At 36.1% G+C, this 26374-nt stretch overlaps 1 protein-coding gene across 7 annotated transcripts in view; it reads left to right on the plus strand.

Moving 5' to 3' along the window:
• The window catches only part of LOC661830 (protein jim lovell), a 57591-nt gene extending 31475 nt beyond the window's left edge, over window positions 1-26116 (plus strand). For 3 of the 7 annotated variants that reach the window (XM_008203366.3, XM_008203368.3, XM_008203369.3), the window contains 5 exons: window positions 748-810; window positions 5964-5993; window positions 19335-19428; window positions 24471-24669; window positions 25174-26116. In XM_008203366.3, coding sequence (XP_008201588.1) covers window positions 748-810; window positions 5964-5993; window positions 19335-19428; window positions 24471-24669; window positions 25174-25341 — 554 coding nt within the window. In that variant the 3' untranslated portion in view covers window positions 25342-26116. Of the gene's footprint in view, window positions 1-272; window positions 404-747; window positions 811-5963; window positions 5994-19334; window positions 19429-24470; window positions 24670-25173 lie in introns of those variants that run through there. The other 4 variants (XM_008203367.3, XM_015985204.2, XM_015985205.2 and 1 more) reach the window with 2 other exon arrangements.
• Window positions 26117-26374: the final 258 nt, after the last annotated feature.

The raw sequence follows: 26374 nt of genomic DNA on the forward strand, positions 1-26374 counted from the left end.
TTAATACTTGTATCATTTTAATAACTGGATCGACCCGCCTCCAGATTGTCACTCCCTAAACCTCATCTAAATCAATACTACTTAGCTAATTGAATTTGTTGCGAGCTATTTTCATGCGGAATTCATGAAATAAGACGGTGTGATATTCTCTCGTAGCTTAGGAAAGTAGAAACTTCTTAAACAAATTCCAGCAATTTTAATTTTGAAGGACAAGAAAGTAGAAAATTCTATTGGGTGCGTTTGAACGTGGTCTCGTTAATTCGCTTTTATCTGATTTTAAACGTACTATCTTTATTTCATTATCTCGTCAAGTAGTGAGTTCGCGTCCAAAGTAAAATCTTCAGTTGGTTCGAGGTGTCCGACAGTGATTTATCTAAAGTGAAAATGATTTTTCACGTGAAACGTAAGATGTTTTTTTGATCCTTTGAAGCGGAATTTTTAACTTGATTTCCGTCTAGTATTATTGTAATTAAGTGACAGTGTTTTGATTCAATGATTTATGGTCCAATTTTTGTGATTTATCATATGCCCTTGCCGATGGCTTTGCAAGTCTATTAATAAGTGCTTTAAAAAGGAGGAAATTTTAATTGATTTATGGTTTCAATGTATTATGCTCTCTGTAAACAATAACCTTAAGATTTGTTAATTAGAAATGTAGATCTGCAATGTAATTAGCAATTACATTATTAGCTATTATTTCCAATTTGTATGTATGATTCATTATCAATTTAATTATTTTCTTTTCAGCGATGTCTACTGAGACAGAGGGAATTAGCGATGAGACGATACGAGGCTTACTCAATGACACTGGTAAGTGCTCAAGTTGTTTGATTTTAATTCATCAGGAAGCGAAAAAAATTGTTTTTCTTTTCGTATTTTAAAAACTGTGGTACGACGTAAGAATGACACTTTTAAGTATTCCAAACTTGTTTATTTATCCAGGATCTTCTAGTTTTGTTTGTTCTATTAATTGGATTAAATATTCAGCTTCTACCAGAAAATCATTAATTTTGAATTTTAAAATCTGTTGCATCAAAACAAGTTAATTCTGCGAAGTTCATGACGGAAATGGCTTATTTAGTCGCAGAAGAACATCCTTGTGAAATTTTTCCTAACCATTTTATGTCTTTATTTTTGTTGTTTTTACGTTTATACATATTGGAATAATTTTGCTATAATCCGATTTAAACTTCACCATTATTTTTAATATTAATGTGTTTGTCGTTGTTAAACTTTTCTTTTTGGATATCTTTATCCAAAATTACAATTTTTAAAACTAACAACACTGAATTACATATTGTGATTTTTGTGCTTCGTGATTCAATCATCAAATCATCAATCATTTTTAATCTTTCATCAATGAGTTCTTCAATTTACAATAGCAAATTTTTTGTAGGTTACTAAACTCTAATTTTTATTAGTTTACGATTTTTGCATTTCTAATTACTCGAAAATGGCTCACTTGTCAAACAATCGTAACAGGTAAACACATAAAAAGATAAAATATGGTCTAACAACAATAATAAAAAAAATAATCTCGAGGTAAAATACAGTGAAAAGTACCAGCAAAATGCTGTTGTTCCCCAAGATATTAATATTCTTGATTTCCACTCATTTCTTAAGTGGAAAGTCGTAAGGGTGGCAAAAAGTCGTAATTATTACATAATTGTAAGTTCAAATGTGTGTAAATCTGGGGGCGGATCAGGTGTTTACGTTTATGACACATTAATTATGTCACGAGTTCGGATTTAGGCGTGAGTCGCGATAAAATCCAAGAATTAGCAATAAAACAGCATCAGGGACTCGTGCAACTTTCTCCCAACAAAAATGAGTTTATTGGTGTAAACAATAATATTAATATAATTTTATTAATGAAACCCTGACTTTTATTTATTATTTCATTGACTCATTGAGGTGTCGCGGATTGTTCTTGAGTGAAGGATAGTCAAAGGTTGACGTGGTCATAGGTCGCAGTCTTGGAAAATGCAATTAGTGGCCACTTTTGCGCTGATTTTCAAAATTAGGCAACGCGTGTTCAAGGATTGCAGACCGACTTTTCACTGCTCATCATTTTGAGTGAAGGAAAAAGTTTATTGCATTATAATTGCATACTTCCTGACTTGAATTCGTTTCTGAAATATCGCTTGAGATTATCATTTCGTGCTAACGTAATCATAGAAAATCAGGTTTCGCGGCTTATCAGACAAAAACATTTGTTTATGTTTGGTTATCAGTGGTACATTTTACAAAAGGTGAGATTTTATCGCGGATTTGCGTCAAGCCGCAATTTTGTTCAAGATTTTTGGACTCAATTGATTGGCATACCTGACACTATGAAGTGATTTTGTCAATCTTTTTCGCCTCTGATTTTTTTTTCATTTATAATTGCCACAATATTGTCCGTATTTTTAACATAAATAAAGGTAAACAAACGCTTACTTAATTTTAAAGATTAGGAGAGTAATTAATGGAGATTTTTATCACGTGGTCGGACATGTATCTTAAATTGCTGAATGACGTCTTTTGTTATTAAATTATTTACTATTTTACTGTGTGCTTATCTCATGTTGAATGTTGTTACGCCTGATAACAAGCCTGTCACACTTTTCAATTTATTATAGGCAGACAACAATGCAACAAATTCCTTTCTGCTCAATAAATTGGTTTTTGAAAAAGAAAAATATCAGAAACTGAGATTGTATGAACGACTCAGTTTCCACACATTTACGTCATGGGGATTCCCTGCTGCCACACAACCACAATATAAACATATTAAAAAAGTTGCATTACTGCTTTTGATACCTGTTCGGCAGTAAAAAGCGTTTGCGTTTACTTTTTTCACAGACAGTTAGACAAGACTGCATTTAATGCAATTTTATTGTTATTATATAACCACAAATTGCCGGTTATTTATAGCACGATATTTAAAATAGTTTTTGATTTATAAAATTAACTTTTTAATTATGCTGTCTTAACGATTATTTTATTTACGTCTTCATACTTGACGTGGTAATATTTTTATGCTGTTGTCTGACTAATTTAGAGCTGCTGATAAAAATAAACTTGTTACATATAGACAAGGACACGTTAGTCACCTTATACTACCAATTGTCGAGAAAAAATGAAAATCTTATTAAAGTATTTAAATTTGTTAGTTGGGAACACTAAAACTATAATTTATCGATTTCGTTTTATTGAACTTGAATATTTAATTCGCGCGGTTGTGAACACACGTCTGACATCTAGTAGAACCGTTCAGATTCTATACAATACGTCTACTCACATACAGGTGACGCTTGAGTCGTGCAACGCTAGTTTTGCGAAAAAACTCACCGTGTCGCCACATGGCGTCATCTCATTGGTGTTTGGTTGTTTTTGCTAGTGGTGGACAGATGGCGGTACAACAGAAATCAAGACTGAATTGTAGTATTCGCCAAGAGATGGCAATTCTTGTCCGTCTTGAAGGATAAAATTCAAATTCAAAATAAACCGTTAGCATTATGAATTAATAACATCTAATATAATAACACTTACAGTTCTGATGTATTGTAATTCAAATAACACTCCTCATTATTAAAAATGTAGCAGTAGTTTCGATTAACTCTGTAAATGTTAGCGATCGATGAACACGTGTTTCTAATTGGCAGTGAATTTTTTTATCAGTATAGCGAGCTTGCTTTAGGTAAATCGTGGATTTATTAACGAAATGTTATGCGCTTTTCATTACGGAGTGACGCGCCACTATTAGTTGTGGAGGTCAAGAACAAAACAAAGATCAATTGCTCATGCAAGTGATATATTATTTAATAATTACTTTGGGAATGTTTGGACATTTTGTAAACCTTAGCAACAATGATTTAAAACGAGTAATAGATAAAATTCAGAGGTTGTCGAGGTGATTTTGATAAAAACAAACCGTTTCAAAACAATTTTTTATTCATTACACGTAAAATTTACTCGCACCCATTCAGGATATTAACACTCAAAAACTGGTTCTAGTAATTTAATTTGATTATAACGTTTAAATTACTGGGCGTTTAGATCACAGACTCATTCAATGTTTTCTGAGGAATTTTAGTTTCTATCTACATTTTTTTAAGCTGTAGACACCACATGTTAGCACTTCTTGAATTACCTTATGTTTAATGAAATATTATATAATTTATACTTTCCGTAATTTTAAAATAATGATGATGCAATTTTAAGTAGACACGTTTTGCAGTTTTTTCCAACTAGCAACAGAAATGATATTCTGATATCCTTTTACCACTCTCCTTTTATGAATTTAGACAGAAATAACTTAAATCCTCAATTAAATTTACAAGATTTTTGGTTGAGTCACAAGCTGGGCGGCTTAGACTAGTTTTTTGTATTATTTGCATAGTTGTAGACTATTTTAATTTACAAATAAGTATGAGACTGCTAATTCGGTCTAGCCCACTTAACCGTAAATTTACTTAAACCAGTTACAACCAATTAAATTTCGTTTAATTACACACTTAAAGATGTTCGAGGCTAGAACATCAACCCTTTGCTAACACGTGTCTAACGACCTTCCCACGCTTGTGATATCCCGTACAAATTTTATCACATGCTGTGACTATAAAATTTCACAACTTGAAATAGAATTTTACAGTAAATTTACTTTGAAGTTAACCACGAGACTCGATCCACTTTTCATAATTCTATTGAAGGACTTTGATCAATTTGAAGAACCGTTAAGCCAGAGGAAGTGGTCGTGGTTGATAATGCGGTCTTTTCTACAAGAAGTGACCACAATGTATTCGTGTGTTTGCTGAGATATTGTTTACTCGTGTTTTATTTTACCAAAAGTTAAAACTAGCTTGTTGACGCGAGATTTCGACATCACATAGTGAAGGCTGCCGCCGACTTATTTACCAAATTCTTAACAATTATTAAGCTTTTATTGTTCGTTTATTCGAAAAAATGGACGCAGTAATTCCGCCTTCGCGGAATTAATTGGCAGTTGACCAATTAGACAGATCTTTATTTATGTCTAGGTTGATAATTTTAGATTGCTTACTAAACAGGCTGATAAAAATTGCTCGTTGGAGCAATAATTCATTGTTGGGGAAGGTGCTAAAGGTAATGACGTCCAGTTAGGCAATTATGTGTGTTAGGCACGTGCCAGCGGATTAGTGACGAAATTTTTCTAGGTTCGGATTGAAAAAATTTTGCATCAGCAGCTGAAGTAAACAAATTCTTATGCAATTTAGACTTTTTCGTTTTCCTAATGTTGCATCTAATTGTGTCTACAGACGGATTTCATTATCTTTGTCCTCTTGGCGGTCTAAAATCCGCATGTAAATGATGAAGTGGCCTCGTCACAGCCGAGTTATCACAACAACAAACAAAAGAGATTTTGTTGTCGTGATGAATTGGATTTTCCGACACAGTTGTTTTTATTACGAATTAGGTCCGTTTTTCTTATCATTAATCCAGGAAACGGCAATTAGAATTTTTATTAATTTCGTAATCTTTTAAATCTTATCATCTCGTCGCTAATACCGGATTCAGTAACGGTTCTCTTATTATTTTGAACCGTTCAATGCACTGAAGAATCGTTTACTGACCCTGGGCGCACTTTTGGCCCGTCACCTCAAAAATCGGCGTCAGAAGGCGTTTTCTTGTGAACTGTTTTCATTTTGAGCTCAAAACTGCGTCGACTGTGGACTTGGAAGCGCTCCATGTTTGAGATGCAATGATTTTTGTGACGCACTTTGAAAAAACAACGATTATCCCTCACAAACGACGTCAAATTGAAAACGAAAGCACTGAATTCGCACATTTTTCGATCAAGTTGACCTACAGTAACAATAACTGCTGAGGCTAATTTTAACACTTTTGTGAATTTCTTGCTGCACTCTTGCATGTTTGCAATTTTCATTTAACCCTTGCATGACCAGCTCTTCCTTGTATTTACTGAATGTTTTGTTTTCCAGATTCGGAGTTATCCAATCTATCACATCTCGGTAAGTTTGCACGATTTGCACAATGTTTGGGTTTGCTTCAAATCCAAAAATAAAGATAAATGTGTTTGAGATACACCTTGCATAAATAACGCTATCCTTGATGCGTGTTGTAAGCATCAGTTCCGTTCGGTTTTCAAACATTTATTAGCTTCCGAAGGCTGGAAATTGCGTTAATTGATTCACTAACTCAATAATATTGTTCCAAAATTTCGGTGAACCAGTGGATAGAACGCAGATCTTGTCTACCTCTACCTGCTACAATTTTCAACCTTATCTCTAAATATAGCAAGCAGTACACACGTGTCGTTAACTTCTTGCAGGCGCCGAAGATCTTGGTGGTTTTGTTTCAACCAGTTCTTTGATTTTATTAAAGCCATACAAGCGAGGGAATAGCGATTGCCTGTAATTACGCTTCAATTTTTGTGGAATAAACCTCAAGTAATGTCGATCGGAATACCACTAATGGAAAGTTCATTCCGCTTTTTTCCAGTAAACGGGTTGTTTTGGTCGCTACTCTAGATATGGACGGAATAATTGCAACTTAGTCTTCTGCCAATAATTATGTAATGTGTGCGATAAAAACGCGTTGCGTCATTTAACTAGGAAACGAGGCTGTGAAGGACGGCTTCTCCTATCTTTTGATTGACATCCGGGTTGACTATAACCCTCACAATTGTATTGTGAAGGTGCTAAAAATAAATTGCTCAGACAAGATTTGAGCAAAAATGCCCAATTTTGTATTGTATTGAAGGACATTTCGTGCTTTGTTCCATCGACTATTTATTTTGTCAAGTTTATTGTCAAGACCGAACAGGTGGATTAAATTAATGATTTCGGCCAAAATTAGATTTTTGTCGATACGTTCAAGGCGACTCTAATTGAATAAGCTTTTTTCCGTCTTTATCCGCTTTGTTTATAATTAAAATTATAACTGTTAGGCGTGTCACGGCCAGTTATTTTTTGGCCATAGCAAAATATGGCTTGGAGCCAGATTTTACAAACAGTACGTTTCCAATTTTCTTTGGAACAAGTTAAAAGCAGTAGCAGTAGCAGTAAGGTGCCCAAAGATCTGCCTCAATAGGAAAAAATTAAATTAAGCCCAGCGCGAATATTTACAGAGCGGATTTTTGCTATTTATTGCCATTTTGGCGTAAAATCCGTTAAATATAGTCTTTATGAATCGTAAAAGCGCATAATGATCCGTTACCGTGACTCATAAATTTGGTAGTAAGAGTTTGCTTACGTTATGAAAAGATGCGTTTTTTCGTGTCCAAACGCACCCTAATTGGCACGTCTCACCGGTTCAACTTGGTAGTTTTTGCAGCCTTTCTAAACCTCCGTTAAACAAACGGAGACAAGGCCGTAATGTATGCAATAATTTGAGGTGAAGTTGCATGTATCCCACTTATCTACTTTTTTCAAGAGAGAACAATCCAAGTTGCATTACGAAAAACTAAATATCGGTTACTAGGTAAAATTTCCAGTTCAACTCCTTAACCTACATGCACTAATGAAATTTTAGGCAAGGCAATCGTGTGAACCTTTTGCAATGGCCGCTTAAAAGTCAATGTATTGCGAAACCTTTCACTTCGTGGCGCCATGTTGGTAGATTTAAATTGCGAGTCGTTATTTTTGCAAGGTCCTAATTATCATTCAGCTATCAACGAAGGCCTCTTTGCGCCCGGAACTCGGGCCCAAAGTCCGGCCTCGGAGCAGATGGCGAGCGATTAATCGCGAATCTGCATGCGATAAATCTGAAATCAATCGGAAGGAAATCAGGAAGTGTCGTGCGGTTGATTTTCCTTGCGGGTCTGCTAGTTGAGGATAGGTTTTTCAGTATTTGTGCGGTTTCCTTGTGTGGTGGTAAATAAACATTAGTCACTGGAGATTAGAAGAATAACACAATAAAAACTCGTCAAGGATTTGATCATTCTTTAGGCGGCTGATAACCCGCTCTAGAAATTTCGATGATTTGTTGAGCGACACGGAAATTAACAATCAAAATTAAATGTTAGAAACCACACTTTGCAGTCTCTTTTATTATTGGAGGTAAGTAGGTTAAAAATACGCAGGTGATGACTGCTACCTTGTCTGCGAAACACATGGTGGACTGTAATTAACTTTGTGAAAACGAGTTGTTTGTTGACACTGGATCGAAATTCAACAAAATGTTGGGCTTTTCTCTAGAAAAAATTACTTTTGTTCCAATAATTAGGTCCATATCATTCTTGCAACATGTTTGTTTGATACCCTTTCTTTAATAAAAAAATTATGGAAGTTTCAATTTCGTCATTTTATCGGAACAGATAAATGTGTTTATTAGCGGCTTGCGGATTTTTATTGCAAAAAACGAGAAATCTCGACTTTTCCCTCGACCTCTTCATTCACTATCGGTCAGTAAATAATGTCTACACCTAATAACCATGAGAATGGAGTAGCTTGAACATTGAGAGATATTTTCTGCGGACCTTTTTATTGTATGATGAGATCGCCTGAGAACGTGATTGTTTTATCAAGAGACAAAATAAACCTTGTGCCGAAACCGGCTTAACAATTTAGCAAATTGACCAGGAAATACGGTTTGGTACTACTTGACCTTATTTGAGACTTTTTCCTTTTTTCATCCCAAGTTCGATGTACGATTTCGGGTGCAAAAAATCGTAAATTAAAGCTGGGAAAACCACGCGTTATAAATAAGCACAATTTTAATAAAACTTGGCAAGTAATAACTACTATCGGTTTAAACGTAGCCACCTGCCGTTAAAAATCAAAACATAACGAAGCACAGCAGACATTTTACATAAATATTTTTATGTACCTACACTGCTTTAAAGTAATAATCCAGTTTCATAAAATATCAAAGTACTAACCGGCGCCTTCACATGTTGCGCTCGGTAGATTCTATTGGAAAACGTTACCAAGGGCATATTTAAGTTACACCTCAAAAATTTTGTGATGACGCTTTAATTTCCATGACGTGTTTGCAAGTTGTGTCATCAAAATTTTGGGTCTACAAATACCCGTCTGGTTCGACTCTTCAAGGCAAAATCACATGATCTCGTTCCAAAATATAGTGGAATTTTCGAATTTTGTTGCCAAACGTCGCACTTGGCAACATAACTGGCGAACAAAAGATAACTTTAATTAAATTGTTTTATTGGGCTTTTGCAAGCGAGCGTGGTAATAGAAAGAAATTGATTTGACATTTCGACATTGATTTTCGTCGAGTTTGCGTCAGAAATTCGACCCTTATTATTTGCCGCAGTGACGTTACAATTGTGACGTGTTTACGACAATCGATAAGTTTCAAAAGTGGTGAAAAATTCTAGTTTCGTCAACAGTGTACAAAGTTTTGCAACACTTTCAGTATCGGTGGGAAAACAGCGATTTTGCGTATTTTGGTTGAACACAATAACATTTCCACGCTGTTATGACTTTTTTATTACCCAATTTTGTATTGTGGTTCATTGCTTTTATTGATATTTATTGTCGATATTAAGGATAATCCTATTTGCGTCAGCTGCAATCCAGTCACACCTGACATCTACTGCGCCTTTGGAAATTGTTATGAAAAGTTTCCATAACTGCGGTCAATAAATAATCACTTTTTGCCACAACTAGCCAACCTACAAATACCCATTTTTGCATTTCCATTACACGATGAGGGATTTGTGTAAACTTCCTGTTTACAACCTTAAGGAATCCATATCAACCAATCATTTTTCCGTTCAATCAAATTCAAGGAGCAAATGTGAAGTCAAACTGATACTATGTGACCTGCTGTCTTTTCTGTTCATATTTGAACGTAAGGAAAACAAAAAATAACCGGTTAAGCTCTTGATAAAAACTTTTCTAGATTCTAGTGGAAAACGGTTATTGAATAGCTGATTTTACTATTTACACTGATATTAAGTCATAATTGCATGGTGTTATCAAATGAAATTTTACCTTGGTCTAGGTCGGGACCAGATTTCAATATTTCTAATAACAATTCTGTTGAATTTTCTTGTGGTGATTTCCATTCTCCACACAATTGGCAATTTGTCATCGCTCAATTTACGTAATTGAGGAATATTTTTGCACCTGTTAGTGGAATTGATGCTCAAATATTTGTTTGTCAGGATTTCCTGTATGTATAGCCACTCACATGATTCTTCGAGAATTGTTTGCAATGAAATTATATTATTAGATCAACAGAAAACATATTTTCCATTATTTGTATCGCTTATTATTATTATTAAACGTTATGATAAATCGTGGTGTGACAAAAGTGAGTTTCTCTTCACGATTAAAAGTTGCAAAGTAATGATTGGCGCAATGAAAGAGCAAAACATTTGTCGTTTTATGGTCTAGTGGGTTAAATAGGTTATTCGCAGAATTTTAATGCCTCGTATACCTGCTTTTGTGGTTTATTTGTCCAATAGGCAAATGAGGTCACGGCTCGACCGGGCCTAAATCACATTGATTTTGCATGGAACGAAATATTGCGTCTAGACGGTGGATCTCCAACCGACAAAATTAGAGGATTATTTACGATTTCCCTGTCGTTTTTGCGGCTGAAGCTGGCTTGACGCCACCGTAATTTTTACCGACACGCATAAGATACCAAACTGAAGCATGTTATCGAGTCATGTGAAATTTGGAGGCGAATGGAATAATCCTTGTTTTGAAAAGTGAATGCAGGGGGTCGAGATAAATTTAGTTTACTACAATCATAATTGCAACAAGTCAAATGTTATCGGGTTATTAATAGGCGTCTTTAACAAATAAATAATAGATTTCATCATTTCACACATCACACGTCCGTGTTGCCACCCGATTTTTTGAGCGACGGACGGACGTTGAAAAGAACAGGTAAAATTACATAAACTTCCTTCCAGTCCCGGATACTTTTCACCCAAATAAACAAGTAATATTTCATTAAACTCGTCTCGCTTTGAGCTTTTTTATTATTTACAAGGTCCGCGTAATTATTTAGTTAAGCACTTGTAAACAGTCAGGTGTTTAAAATAACCGCCCAAACATAAAAATCCTATTTCGCTCACTGAAAGCTATCTCGCAGGATATTGTTTCAGTCTGCAGCGCAGTACTGAAATTAATTCGCCCAAAACAAACAATTTTTTGCAGATCAATAGACAATAACCTGGCTAATCCGACGAGCTTTGCTCGGTTTGTTTGCTCGAAGCTCACCTGATAGGTGTTGATTGACAAGCTTTCGCGACGTTATTACTCCAACGTAAACGCAATAAAAACGACAGCTTTACCTCGAACCATAAATTCGGCAAAATGGTTGGAGGTTTAGCGACCTGCAAGCTTCAAACTAACGCGGAGTTTTAAGGGATCAGTGAACTTCGCAGAACGAACAGAGTCGAAATCCGAGCCAAACGAAGTTGCAGCGTTTTGCAGAGGTCACAAACCTGGCTTCTTTTGTCTTTTATTCCGTGCAAGGCAGTTTTTATTTGAAATGAAGCAGTTATTGATTAGGCGGTTACTTAATTGTAAAATATCAACCTCTAGCGTATCAGGTTGCACAAAATTGTACGTACATCGAGTCTAATGACTGAAAGTTTAATTGCTAATTATTAGTTTATTGGACTTGGAAGAGATAAGCGAATGATAAAGCTGAAAAACAAGCGCTAAAAGCATAAAAATTGTGATAGGTAACACTTAGAACACTCATTTTTTGAATGTAAACACTTGGTGTCTTTATAGAAGCTCAACAAACGCTGGCTCCAGTGGCGTTTAAAAATTTCTTGAATTTTTTAAAACAACCAAACTGACGCAAAAGGTGCAAAATACGATTTGTTTGGCTTCAAGTAACTGATATTTTAGTTTCAAGTTCCATAAAATCGTAAAAGTGCGATCTGACCAAATCAATGAACGATAAGTTTCGTATTCGTATTTTTTGGGTCATAAATATTTGTGTATGAATAATCATACAAAAAGTTGGCTCATTATGTCTTGTAAATGAACATTGTTTGGAATTAAGTCCGAAAAAATCATTACAGAAGAGACTGGATTAAAATATCTTCTCTTCTTTGAAGTGTATCTAATACCCCAATGAATTTTTCAATTTGCATAACATGAATATGCGCAGGTGTGTACCTTTCTATTTCCGGTGTGTCAATTTGGGTTGAATGTCCTGAATTCAAAATTTTATATTTAAAGTTTGTTTCATTTTGTTTGTCTCTAGCTGGCGTTACATATTTATCGTCATTTTTCCAGTAAACAAAGTTTAGATCAGAATGTGTCAGCCAAATATTTTGCCATTGCGCAAAACATTCATTGACGAAAACCCACAATTGTTTTCCGAAAATAAAAGGTTGCTGCGTTGTTGTACACACAATGGGTGCACAATGTACTAAAATTTTAAACACCTCTAACTGGCTAAACCTCACTTATTTAATCGTCATTATTTCGCATTTGCAATTTTAATTAAATAAATACTCGGGCTGCTGCTCTTTACGGTCTCGTAGAGTGAGACAATGGCGAATTAGCGGCCGTTGCGTACGTATCCTTATTTGTAGGTGTGTTTTTAAATTTGCAACTTCCTATGTGCTGGAAAGTACACCACTGAATCAGCTTCCCGCTGAAATTATCGCTCCCAAACATGATAATTGATAATATCACTTAGTAAATGCATAATTGGTTGTACCGGGAAATTTCTCGCGCATAGTTTTATTCAAATAAGTTGTAAAGCTTGTCTAAACAGCTTCTAGGTACGTTGTATTTCATTCATTATCCGGAACGATTGGAGTTTTATCTGCGCCCGAACGGTTCAAATACCTTGCTTCCTTGCCTGGAATACTAATTCCATATGGTTTTTTCGTGTGTTTTTTCGTAGCGAGCACACCGCCATCCTAAAAATGCAACCTTGGGCTTCAGGTAGTCGAAGTTATTGACCAGTGAAAATATCGTTAGGTTTTTCAAGGATTTAAGTTTCTTGCCTTGAACGTCTAACTTTTCGATACGATACGAAAACGATTTGACGTTACTACCAGTAAAAAAGGGGAAAATAATAACAATGTTTACAAAACAACTCTTGAGTAAGTGTTACATGGCCTTTGACGTTCGACACGAAGCGATTTCGACTCAGTTGGGACATATGGCATTAATAAATGTGCAAAAATCGAGATTCGCCATAACGGATATTGTGTACATAACGGACGATTTTATTTTACTGTTAACGAGTCAGCTTTTCAATTGAAAATTACGATTCATGCTTTAATGGCACAAATGCCCAGATTTTTTGCTTTAATCGCAATAAAATTACATTAGACATTATTTATACCAGGACGTTGGCTTGTTTGATGGACTCAAAAACTTGCTCGCTGAATTTAAGGTCACAAACCTTGATCACAATGTTGTTAATCTTTGATCGGCGATTTGCGACGCGCACTTCAATTAATATTGTTATAGGTCTTGTTGCCATCCTTACTAACTATTGTCACAAGATAACCAAATGGTTCACAAAGTGACAAAGAAACAAGATAAAGTTTGGAAAATCATCTGTGTTTTCATTCATCATGTTTGTATTCTTTGCTAGTTTTGGTAAAGGTTATCTGTAGTCTCTTTTTAAATTTTATGACGGTGACACGAGGAAATTATTTCATGTAAACTCGTCAAATTACGTCAAGCAATAGAACGAAGAATTTTTGTTTTTATGGCTGTTTGCAAACACTGACGTAGTCCCCAAGTCTCTGGTATTCAAACCTAGTTCTTGTGTGCTCCACACCTGCATTATAGGTGGGTTGATTGGTAGATGTAGGCCATCGAGGAAATACTACCTCCGCGATCGTGGGCTTTGTTCAGTCATTGTTCAAAGCCATAACGTTTCATTACCTACACACAAGATGTGTTTCATAACTGGCAGCCTGCGAGGGTTCGTCGATTTTGTCACACATTTTCTGTTTAAAAATATATGAAAATTCCTAGTAACGCTGAGTAATTCTCGATTGATAAGCGGAATGTGAAGGTTAGATCATAAACAATCTATTCTATTAAAATTACGTAAACTCTCACTAATTAATACAAACATAGGTTTTTTATATAATAATATGAAACGCTGAAAACTGTAAAAGCCAGCGATGATATTACCAGTAACATTAAACACAAGCTTGCCTTCGAAATTTAAAAGTTGCAAGTGTTTATATCAATTCGCACAGCGCAGATAGTAAAATAAGCCCAACTTATGGATGATTTTTCTACGTATGATAAGAAATCACAGCATCGTCATGAAAACAGCCTTGGATTTTATCAGATTAGAGTAATGACATCAGGTTGATTTTCCAAAAGTGAATCTGAAGGCAAACTTTTGGCTGAGCGTTAATTTAAGAACAACATTTAATTCTAGAATCCAACCTGAGGAACATAAATAACTTTTCATGGACTAAAGCCAGTGGATCGAAGCTGCTTAAAAAACAGCCTTCTCGCCATGTAAATGTCCCATTGATTATTACTTAATTATAACTTAAAATAACTAAGTTGGAAATTCAAAACGCCAACCTTGAGATAAAGTCAAAGTGTCGGGCATTGTAAACTAGAATTCCGTCCAAAATTTTGGGAATTACAGAAAGTAAAGCGTGATTTATTCAAGTGCGAATGTTCGGAAATTATTAATGCCGATCGGTTTGTGTAAATAAGAGTATGTGTAATGGTTGCACTGAAAGAAAATTGATTTATTTGTATTTGTAAAACTGTTAGCACTTGTTACACAACAATCATATGGTTTTCTCGTGACCCAAGCAATATGCCTTCAATTAATTGTGTTCTTTGATCCCGCATTAGCAGATTTATCACAATCAATAATTTAACTGGGCACACGATGTGTGTTAATTTAAAGGATTACATTGATCGCCTGACATATTCATTTACGATTCTTCCGTCGTGTCACAACCAGATAAATTGCCAATGCTCGTCTGCCACACGCGCAAACGTTGCAACTTTGCAGATAATATTGCATTAGAAGCGTCTTCGTAAACTTGATAAACTCTTTGTCTAAGGTGCGATGAGCTTTAAACGTGCTTATCTAACCTGGAACCCCGCCATTTCGAAACAAATTAATTAAAGATCGTTGATACGAAAGTTCATGATAAGCAATAGAAACGAATTGAATGGCATTTCTTAATTTGTACAATCATCAGTATAATCATTTTTGTTGTTCGCCGTTAATTGAATTGATTAAAACAAGCAAGGAGGCAAAAACAAAAAAGGTGTTCGAGTAATAAATTAGTATGTATTAAGAATGAGTACCGCTGTCATTTAGATAAATAAGCGGATTAACTATGTTAAGAAATACGGCTGGTCGTAATTCACAACTGGCAATTTATGATCGGTTATGGTTTTATTAATATTGGCCCAATATTAAGAGCAGGTGTCACTAACGTGATCAGCTCGTCTTACGAAATATGTTAAAAATGCAATCATTTGATTAATTTCTAATCAAGAGTAAGAAATGAAATTATTGATTGCGGATTAAAAATAGCTGAGGTTCTAAATTTATACTTTATCTACCAGTCAGCTCTTCTATTTAAAATTTAAAAAAATATCAACTATTTCCTTTCTGCTCACATTTAGTGCCACGTGTATTATTCAGGATCTTGGTTATCGCAAGTTTATAGTACAACTGATTAGTACATTAATTGAACACCTATACATGTTTATTGAAAGTTTAATGGGTTATAAAAAATATCCTATTGTTTTTTTCAAATAAAGCAGGACGGAATAGCTACATGAAATCCATAACACATTGACGCAAGTTTGCTAATTTAATAATGTAAAACGTAACTTTATGCAACAAAATAAAATTTCACGACGGTAAACACAATTATTTATATTTTTGGGGAAAGTTGAGAGTGAAATCAGCGCACGTAATAAGCCTTATTTACAGTAACATTTTTCAAAAACAAGGAGCAAAAAACGTTATTGATTCAAAATAATCAACAATGAACAGCGGAGGCGTTAGCGCACAATATCCACATTGTGTCCATTCAAAGAATAAACACATGCGTTTATTGTTGCCGTTATGTCGAAACGTATTGTGGAACAAGCCATGTTTAAAAATTTCTTGTTGCACTCCAATTAATGGATTTGTAGGCCAAACGCGTCGTCATCTGCTTCAATTTCTTAAGCGAAACCCCTCGCTTTCGTTATTTATTATTAGAAACGTGTAAGAAAAACACTCATGTAAGGTTTTAACACATGTAAATAGCAACATATACAAATAAAAAATGACCCACTTTGAGTCGCCGGCAGATGCGGTTTAGAAATAGAGCAAATCGGTTCGCTATTTACATTAATCCTAACGAATTTACGCTCTTGTTTAACATAGGGATTTTATTGTTGATGTGCGGAAAATTTCGACGCCCATAAGGAAGTTACTTGATTGGCACTCGTTTTTTGAGTCTAAAATAGAATTCATTAATTAATCAATAAAGTTCTCGTTTTTTATTTGTGAAGGGTTTGGTTCTGTTGCACCCTCCGAATTTATTTCGGTAATGCGGCTCCAGCACCCGATTAATTTTAGATCGGTCCTGAAATATTAAACAATTTCAGGCCGTTTCAGGTGGAATTGGTTTTAGTCGGATCTAACCGCCGTTAGCACATTTCACTTGTAAATGCGTGATGTCAGAGACAGACTTGTATTAAAATAATTAATTAGATAAATGCCCCGTGGCCTAATCGTGCAACATCATGCAAGGAGCTAATCATGGTCGCAGTTAACACGTGAAATAATAAGAAATTAAAAATTCGTTTGGACGCCGCCACGCTTTGACCTTAACTTTTTTCCGCGATAATGAGGACGGGTATTTTTTAAGTTATGTAACTGTATTTGTTTAGCATTAAGAACGCTAGGTGTATGATAATTCCCGGAACACTTGGTATACAGGAATCTTTATTTCAGTTAGATGGGTAAACACCGTCTGAATGCTAAAACGGAACGGCCATGAGACGTGGAAAATACACCTTTTTAAAAATGGGAAAAATTTAAAGTTAGATCCGTGTTAATTGGACGGGAAAAGGATGACGCGTGTTCTCCATTATTGGCTTAATGCGGAAGTAACACGCACGAATAAAAATGGAAATTATCATCAACGTCACTATTTTAAAGCCTTGATAACGCCGCAGTGCTAATTGTTAATTGCGCTCTTTTTACTTCCATTGGGATGGCTTCTGTTATTAATTTTCATCGGCCGTTTTTCCAGTTATTTTTAGTGCAAAACAAACTAATGTTTGATTTATGTTATATAATACTAGCCCCATATCACTCTGTATCGCAATTTAGGTGTTCGCTGGATAACAAAGCAAACACAACGACGATTAGTTCTCAAATTTACCAAAGATAACGCTCCGTCCATATGGTCTTACTATAAATATAACAATATTTTGTAATTATTGTGCCATATGCATTGAATATCACCGTGAAACATAATAAACAAAAATAACACGCTTTTCTAATTTTGGCTCCGAAGCGCCAAATTTTTCGGAATCCTTTGAGCGTTTCAAAATATAGATTTTCTAACTGAAAAATGAATTGTGACTATCGCTTGGAACTAACGAATTATGGTCATATTTAAAACACGAAAAAGATAAAGAAATGGCATTTGTGTTAGTATATTGGAAGGAAATGCCACGTATAAAGATAAAATTTGGCGACAGTGTTTCAAAGTCTTTGATCGCAAAATTACGGTGGCTTAGCTCTATTGATAAGTGGGTAGGGCAGGCGCCACATTATTTAGCTAACACATGAGTAAATACTTGTGAGAATGATGTGACGATAATCCGCCAGTTGTCGCACCACAAAATTTGGGGTCAATTTTGTCCTTGTTCGAGTATATCCGGTTTCAATGTAAGTTTTCAACGCTGATAAGAGTTCGATAACGGTCAAAAATTTTTAGGTGGTCTAAACTGTTGAATGAAAATTACTCATGGCACGAAATGTCGCAACATTTCTGTTAACTGGTTAGCACCGTGTTCTGGTAAATCATGTTAATAGACCATAAATTAACAATTCCAACAAAATTAGATGAATTATCACGCTATTCACAGTACGGAAGATTTTCCAGTGTGAAAGATCATCATCCCACTATATCACCAACGCACTTCTCCAGTTAAGAAATGACTTATCTTATCTCCACGTGAAACGGTAGACGTAATTGCATATAGAGTGTAAATGAAGAAACAGTGATTCACTGTTTTACCTATCTTTTGGAAATAAGCCCACCCACGTGAACACGTCGAGATGTTGCACCAGATTTTATCATCACCTTTCCTATTTTCGGTGTTAAATGAATAAAATTGTAGTTTGCTCTATTTATTTTATTAAATACAAATCACAGACCAGCCCTTTTACGCAGTCACTGAAGGTTAGAGGTGAGCCGTCACTTCTGATAAGAGTGATTGAAATGCTGCCAATTATTTCAGTACAAAGGGCCATTTATGGGTTATTTAGGTAATCACCAGTATGACATATCGAGCTTTCGAAAGCTCGTCACCCAAGTCACGCCAACTTCACGTGGCTTACAAAGTTTTATTAGCATAAACAAATTATAAAAAGACATTAAATTAGGAATCTGAAGTGGATGGCATTAACCTTGAGTCAAAAAAGTGTCAATGTTGGAATAACTTTAGCAATTTGATTTGAGCCACAGCTAAAAAATTATAACTTGGTCTCAAACGTAATTAAAGAAGAGGTGCTGGTTTTTTGAATGGGTCATACGGTACCTAGTGTTAGTTGCGTCAGCAACAACCAACAAAAGGTAGCCCAGAAATCCAACTAATCACCTAACCAGTTAGTGGCAAATAACAAAAATTGTAAAAAGTTTTTCTATAAATGGAGGCCCGCTTCCCTAATAATTAATTTAGTATTGATCAGATTCCACTCGACATTGAACTTGTGTTTTTACGGTGGTAGTCGTAGCAACCAGTTACAATAACTTCTGTATCGAATGAATAGTAATAAAGATAACAAAATAAAAATGGTAATGTCATTAAGTCAAGGACCATTAAAAAACCGCCGAGCTTCCGCCACGGAGTCAAAATTTGAAGCAACTTTTCCAGCCAACGATTTAACCTCGTTTGGTTCACAAGATAAGAAAAATGTGCGTTCCAATGGTCGATTTGTGAGAGAATCAACCCGGATGCGACTTGGTTGCATAAAGCCGTGTTATTCACCTTCGAGGGGACATTATAGATTGTCCAACTTGACATAAATAAAACTTTATTTCGGGCTGCACTAAACGAATTTAGCTCAGACACGATATTCCAGGACACGTTGCGATATCGGATTTATTAATACAGATTTGGGTTAGCACATGTCTAATAGCGCTCTGTTTGTTGCAGATGCACCGAACGAGAGTCTGTACATGATTGGGGGAGTTTGTGTGGCCATGTTTATGGTGGGAGTCATCATAGTCCTGCTGGCTGTGACGATTAGGTAAGTAATTAAAGCATTTTGAGGCCAGGTGGAACACTTCAAGGGGAAGGAACTTTGGTAGCAATGAACGTTTTATTTCTCCCATCTGGTTCGTTTTTCTCGATTCTTGTTTGATCTGGTGCAGTTTTAATAAAGTTTATCAGCGGCTGAATCAATCTCCTCTTTCATAATAAAAATGGAAAGTGGCCAAAATACGGGTGATTGTTAATTGCGTTTTTACTCAGTTTCTATTGGAGGGGCTATGATGGTTCAATGCCTTTTCACTTTTCTAGACCGTTGCAGTAATTTGCTCAAGTACACTTGGAATTTAATCGCAACTCATCGATTAATTGGAGTAGGTAGTATGGAAATTTTAGGTTCCAGAACTGTTTGCTCTTACATCACCAATTTATTTCTCTCGTCTAATTTCAGTTTAACAGTTTTATTTGCTTTGAAATTTTTTGTCCTTTTGCGTTTGCAATTATATCATACTGGCCTGAACTGGTTTACCATATAATTTACAATACAATCAAGTACGAAGGTAAGACTACTGCATTGTTCTCGACTTTATATCGAACTCGACCGAGATTAATCTCATGATGGAATCGTGGACTTGGATTGTTTACAAACACAAAAATTCGCCCAAATCATGTGATACTCCAAAAATTAAATTCAAAAACGGCAGTCCCACGAAATGTGCTTGACAATCGCAAGCCAGACGATGAAACAGATAACTTTGCTCAAGCTGCATATTGTTCCTTGTCAAGTTCCACAAAATCACTCGGTCATCACGTGCAAATTGCACAAATTTCTCGCGGTTCGCGAGCAAGTGTTCCACCGTTTTTGATAGTGAAGTGGGACTTGAAAAGTGAAAATTTTTTGTGGACTCATTGTTTTTTAATTCGCATGTCGCTAACATTTAGAAATGAATTCCTCGAAAGTCACGACTGTGTATTATGTAAAACTTTCTCGCACTGACTCTAACTGTTTGATAAATGGACCGCATGCACCAATTATTCGGACGTTAGCAACGAAATTGAAAATATTTGCACGTAAAAAGCCTTTGTGTCTGCTAACTGTATCAAGTCGTGCGCCACTAAACCGGATAATAGGAGAGTTAACTGCCCTTCGACTGATTAAGACCAGGCATTCTAATTAATCCAATGTGCTTTTGACAATTATTTTATGACGTAAGCCAACATCCGCTCAAAATTAAATGAGTTCATCTGATATTAGTCATGCGTTTTCCATTCAGAGTCTTCGTTTTTCAGTGTTATGATCAAGCAGAGTGTTGCGAATGAGTGGGTGAGTGATGCGAAAATTTCCTCTAGTAAAAGTCGAAGTAATTCTAAAAATACAAACCACTAATTACTTTCTGTTTGCAAAATATAAATTTATTTTATTGGTTATTCTTCAAAAACAGTCGATAAAACTTTATGATATAGCGCACCCTGGGTTTATTTTCAAGAGTGGAATCTTCTATGACACGGCTTGGCAATATTTGAGCGATATTTTTAAAGTAATATACACTTTCCTACACATTGTATAATTCCCGATATTATACGCAAAAGACCAATAAAATGATACTTTTTTTATTGCTGAGGTTGTGGTCGGTTACTCATTTTTAATTAAAAATAACCATAACGTAGTGCACCATTGTTTTGTATGACTGACTGATTTACTACCACGTCTTGTGTATTTATGGATCGTTTTATACAAGAATGTCACCGTCTTCAAAGATAAGTCAGTTTATTATTAACACCAAACCTCTAAACATCTACTGCACAGTAGAGTCAGTGATGGTTTACGCCGAAATCGACTTTATTTTAATCTTCGACTCGTAAGTTTTTATTGAAATCCGTAATTCCGTTTCCGTAATTACTTCACGCCAGTTTTCGATTTCTTGGTCCCCAAAATACAATTTTCAAGCCACTGCGTATTCCCTAACGAACTTGGTAAAAATCCCAGTCAAAATCACTATAATCGATCTTAGAAATGTAAAAAAGTAAAAAATAAAGTACAAATAAAAATAGGTACATACACATTCTCTAATTTTTTTATAAATTCATCTCTAGTTTCGTTTCTATCTCTAGGATTCTTCTTCGGCATCCTTTTGTAGATTGTTTCCAAAATAATTCTGTAAACACTTCTACATTCTCTTTTAGGTTTTAGTTTGCACTTTTTCTTTATAATTACGCTATCCTTATAATTACTAAAATTTCTTACATGGTATTTGATTTACCAAACTGGCAACACAGCCTGCCGGGCTTATCACAGATTTGTGATGTGAGGTGGATTTCCAATGTGGTAATTGAGTATTGTTTTGAATTTTATCTTATCAATACGTGACACACCTTGTTTTGGATCGACAATAACATTCGACCTTTTCGGAAAAATAAAAAATAATTTTGAGAGCCAAAGAAGCAGTTGTTTTCCTTTGATCAGTTTAGTTTGGAAAAATAGATAGGGTCACTGGTTAGTGTAAGTGATGACGTGAGTGATATTATTTTCGGGTCGGTATAACGAAATTTCTGTTTTGCTTGAGTATTTCCTAATTGTAAACAGAACAGTTGTGTGGTCCTATTTTTTCGAAAAGTGCGTACATGTGTTTTGGGAAAAGCGATAATATTAATGTTCATTAGCCGTTTATTTGGGAGTTGATCGAGACACGGTTTGAACATTTACTGCACTTACGTCAAAAGTGCCAGGGAAGGTAAACACAATTGGAACAGAAATAGGTTATTATTTTTAGTCCGTGCAAATTTTTTGACTTGCCGCGATCAGAAATATTGTGAGTCAAGGTGAGAAGAAAATCGTGAATGGTCTTTAGACAAGAGGTTTCGAAATTCCTGGCTCTTTTCAGGAATGGCTGGTATTTCGGACATTTGGCATAGACTGCAGACGCCTAAAAAGCCTGTCGGGGCACGGTTTTGTTATTTTGTGTCTTACTATACGTTATATAAGTATAGCTAGTTGCTAAATTTATGCCAATTTTATTTCGGAACCATGCAATGTCACATTGCTTGAGTGGGTGGTAACCGTACCTCAACACATGGCGGCATATTTGGTCCATCTGTCGAAACCTAAATCCAGATAATGGTTATTGAAAAAATTAGAAAAGTTTATTTTTAGGACCTCCAGACACGTTTAAAAATTGGTTTGTGTGGCTGTTACTCTAAACAGTCACGATGATTAATTCGCTTTTAATGTAAATTGTGTGTAATGTTTTTTGTATTTGTATACAGGTGGGACCTTAGGATGATTTTTAAACTGTCTCAATGAGACTGTATTTTTAGAAAGTTCCCACCTAAAAACTGGTTCGGTCTCCCTTGCAAATGCATTTCTAAAGTTCACTCGGTGTGTTGCTGATAATAATCTAAAGCTTTCCCTGTTTGCTAATCTATAGATCTGCTGGTTTAACTCAATGTCAAGGTATAAGTTGTATTATTTAATGACAGTTTGATATCAGGCCTTCGAGACAGTCCGGCTTAATAAATGATCTGCATTAACGCAAGTCAATTTTGTTGTTTAGTGGAATTAGGCTAATAGTTAACGTCAAACAAATTTTTCAACAGTTAATGCTATATTTCTTGTTTTGTTTTAGCATCATCCTAAATATAACGATTAACTCTCTAAATAGAACTAAAGTAAATATAGATAGTGTTTTGATTGACCTCTTTTAACTACCAACCGAAATCAAAATATATTTTTTATAGGTGTTGGAACTGACATGACGCACAAACCTTAGTCAGAAAAAATATTAAAGACTCGCTTTCGCTTTTAAGATCAGGGTTAGCGAAAAGTAGGTCCTTCCAGATAGTCTGACCGTTTCGTAACTTATTAACGGAACGACCTCCACACAGGAAAATCCAAATTACTGTAATGTACTTATTTCCCATGCTGATGTAAACAGCTACCGTTTCGTACGTAATCGATTGAATAATATTATCTGTTTACATATAATCGGAAAAACTTAAGTTTTTTCCCAAAATTCACGTGCTTGAAAAATATCTTCAAGGCACTATCTTTGACCTTACTTAACTTTGTTTGTGTAAGACCAGACTTTCCACGGGATTCCACCATTGAGCAACCAATGACCCACTCGAACTTGAGCGGATAAGAGATAAAAATTTTCGTTAGACGGGTTGCACACACAAGATTGCAAGCGAAACGGCCAATGTCCACGCAGGGAGATTCCATTCATCTCTGCCCAAAACCAGTATTGCCTTAGTGTTCCAATTGGCCAACTGTGCCAAAGTAAAGACAATACAACAATACTAAGTTTGGGCATTGACTGCATTGAAACATTGAAATGGCATAAAAGCACATAAAAAATAAAGTAAAAAAAGTAAAAAAATAAGGAAATTCTGGCTAAGTCGCTCTTTTGAAGGGATTCTATTATTGATTGGGTTAGTTGTTGGCCCGATCTGATTCTGTTCTGGCGGAGAATCTTTTCCTGCTGATAGCTTTGGCTTCTCCAGGTTTGTTGGGTTTTCCGGTGTTTCCTGCTGGTTTTTGGTGGTATTTCCGCACTAGCAGGAATCCCTCCTCTAAATGAACTCAGCTGTTCGTAGCAAAAGCGGTGACGCTCGGCTAGACGTTTGTAAGCGATCCCCTGTCCCCTCGTTCGGCGGCAACGCCTCCTGGTGGCCTACGATAGCGTACCGTCGTCAACGTCACTCCCTCTGTATAAAAGGCGAACGCACCAAGCCAAGCGCTTCAGACTCCACTCGAAAGTCGTGTTGAGGAGGTTGTTTAGCTTGCAATACAGCTAGGCCCTCAGAGTTTGATTAAAAAAATTCTAGTCATCTCTTACTCAATCTTGAAGTCGTGTTGTGTTGTTCTTCTCCAAACCAGACACAATATTGCTACCAAAGGATTTTCCCGAGTGCTGTGATCAGTGTTCGTTCACTTTTGTGTTTTGACTCTTGTCCTTCTAAACTCGTCGGAGTTTAGGAGCCCACCGGCCTCAAAATAGCTATCTTCAGTTTCTCAAAACGGAGCCCCAAAAATAAGATGGTGGGCAGCAACGGCACTATGATTGCAATTCGTCTTGTCCGCAGCAAATTGAGGAAGCGCGAGGAGCACAGTAATAGTGTGCACCCAGCGGACGTTGTTCTTCACCAAACGACACCAGCTGCTGCCACCCAGACGCCGACGGCCCCTCAGGCCCTGCAGCCTGATCCCTTGGCCTACCGCGGACAGTTCCTCTGGCAATATCCCCCGCCTCCGCCGCAACCCTACATGTACAACAATGACCAGGTAAATGCTGGGATTGACGGAGGGTTGGGAACATTTGTCCGTTTGCGCGCATCCGGCAGCCTCGACACGCTAACGGAAAGCCGTTATGAAACGAGGTTAAAACGACTGAAAGTTAACATCTTTTATGCTAATCTCACCTTTACATCCGCCGAGAGACGGCATCCAAGGCGAGACAATAACACGGGACCTTTCATTCAGTTCGGTTGGCTCATTTCAAATTGATATTGAGGTTTTGACGTAACTTTTTGAAAGTATCATTGAATAGAGAAAGCGATTCGTTTAAGGTCTATCGGAACGTGCAGTTTTAAGGATCATTATGCGCAGATAAAAATAGATGCAACACGCGGAGGCGAACGAACTTCCCTCCGTCTCTTTTCGACGGAAAGAGAGCCCGACAACCTGTAGTATTTTGTCTGCGGTCAAAATCGATTTTCCGAACCCTCGCTGTACGGCTTGACAAAAATAAATTCAACGGCAAGGGGCTAACCGTTGGTTTCTTTCCAGGATACTCTTGTGCAGAATCTTCCCACGGAGCGGCCGGGGTTCGTCCGCGGCTTCCGCAAGAATTTGGGCGGTCGCTGGCGACGTCTCGTTAAGAGGAAGCCGCCGACAGAGGTGTATACCATTCCAGCCGAGCTGAAGCCTCAGCTGAAGCAGATTTACGTTTATTGATGGTGTGACCTCGGCGGGGCAGCGGCCCTGGATGCGGTCACTACCAAGACACTTCCTTCCTGCAGCTTCTCGGCGTCTGGAAGCTGAGTCGGCCTTCCTCAATGAGACTGATTAATATTAAAGTTTAGTTTATCACTCGTATGGATCTTCACTCCAATGTGACAAAGGAGCTTAGGTTTAGTTGATAGTCGCTGTAAATATCATTAGGGTTAGTCCTACTTCGCAGACTAAATTCAAAAACGAACATTTGTGATTTTATTCGATAACTGCACGTTGCTCCCCGATTTATCCGGAGGGTTTGGCGTGCTGATATTTTATTAGGAAATTGTCATGCGCTTCTCTAGATAAATTTACATTAATTTGTAGTGATTTTTAGCTTAGTTATAATATTGTGACTCATATTGAGTTCGGCATTCTTGAATGTTGTGATTTTTAAGTATTTTTTCTGAATACACATTCATGAATCTCCAGTTTTGCTATCGGTCAATAAACTTGTTCTGTATGAATTATGTAGCTTATGGGATGAAGCATCCGGTCTTCTCATACTAGTCAGATTATTGCTAAGTAATTGTATCAGACGTTGAAAGGAATATTTTAATATTGCAGTAAATTATTTTCAGTATTATAATTAATTTATTATGATATTTATGATAGCACAAATGGTTTCAAATTGAATGATGATAGCAAATGAAAATTAGTTACCTACATATCAGGCCAATGTTCATGTAAATAAAGCAATAACAAAATACTACAAAATAAATTGTTACTTTTTGAACCACAGTTTTTTATTTACCCAACAACATAAACACAACGTGAGAGTGACTCACTCTAAAACACCAAAAAAACTTATAAACTGCCCTACTTCTTTAATTAAACTTATTTATGGACGTTTATTAGACATGCTGTATATTTTTCTTGAAGAAACTAATCTCGTTTGAACCTAATGGATAAATCTTGTTTATAATCGCTACGTGAGATTTTTCTATTAATAATTGCCGCAACTTCCGAGAAAATATAAATCTATGAATCAGAA

The sequence above is a fragment of the Tribolium castaneum genome, chromosome 4 (genome assembly GCF_031307605.1).
Source record: "Tribolium castaneum strain GA2 chromosome 4, icTriCast1.1, whole genome shotgun sequence".
Classification (NCBI taxonomy): domain Eukaryota; kingdom Metazoa; phylum Arthropoda; class Insecta; order Coleoptera; family Tenebrionidae; genus Tribolium; species Tribolium castaneum.